This window comes from Myotis lucifugus, unplaced genomic scaffold, assembly GCF_000147115.1.
Source record: "Myotis lucifugus unplaced genomic scaffold, Myoluc2.0 scaffold_185, whole genome shotgun sequence".
NCBI classification, from domain to species: domain Eukaryota; kingdom Metazoa; phylum Chordata; class Mammalia; order Chiroptera; family Vespertilionidae; genus Myotis; species Myotis lucifugus.
Genome location: NW_005871233.1, coordinates 2184152 through 2184792, shown reverse-complemented (window position 1 = coordinate 2184792; position 641 = coordinate 2184152). Strand labels below are relative to the sequence as shown.

The 641-nt window shown below is 64.4% G+C and overlaps 1 protein-coding gene across 1 annotated transcript in view; it reads right to left on the bottom strand.

Annotated features, from left to right (window-relative positions):
- DLL3 (delta like canonical Notch ligand 3) overlaps nt 1–641 on the bottom strand; it is a gene marked incomplete at its 5' end in the record, with an annotated part of 8085 nt that overhangs the window by 4707 nt on the left and 2737 nt on the right. Inside the window, 5 exon segments of the mRNA XM_023760569.1 lie at nt 430–449; nt 451–489; nt 491–550; nt 553–587; nt 590–628. Of these exon segments, the coding sequence (XP_023616337.1) occupies nt 430–449; nt 451–489; nt 491–550; nt 553–587; nt 590–628 (193 nt within the window).

Below are 641 nucleotides of genomic sequence, written 5' to 3'. Positions count from 1 at the left end.
GAATTAGAAGAGCTCTGTTGGTCCTAGCATCTGGAAATGGGTGTGGGTTAGGGGAGGAAGGGGGGATAGCAGCATGGGAAATGTGTGTGGGGTTTCTATTTGGGGCAAAGAGAATGCTAGGAAGAGGAAAGGGGCCTGGAGTGCCAAGGCAGGACTGGAGAGTAGTCGAAGGTCCTCAGTTTTCCTGAAGCGGGTAGCTGGATCATGGGAGGGAGCTAAGGCCCATGAGTGAAACTAGAGTGGGGCCTGGGCAGCAGTCGGTGGCATTCCCTAGTTTCCTGGAGTGGGGTTCTGGGGTATCTGGTGAGGGTTCTCCAGTCCCCAGTTCCCTGAAGACGGCAACTGGGTTGCAAAAGGGACCCAGGGGCGGCGAGTGGCGCTAAAGAAGGGCCGGAAAAGAGTTGGGGCAGAACTCAGGACTCACGCTGCGCCTCGCACTCGTCCTCCACCCGGCGCGCAGGGGCGCGTTCCCGGGCTGCACCGCGAGGAAGGCACTGCGCGAGCGGCAGAGGCGCGCGCACGTGGCCCCGGCGGCCGGCGGCTCGCAGCGGCGCTTCGGTAAGAGAAGCGCAGTTCCCAGGCGCCGCGCGCTGCACGTCCCGAGCTCAGGGGCCCCCGGCCGCCAGGGGCGCCGGCCGGGC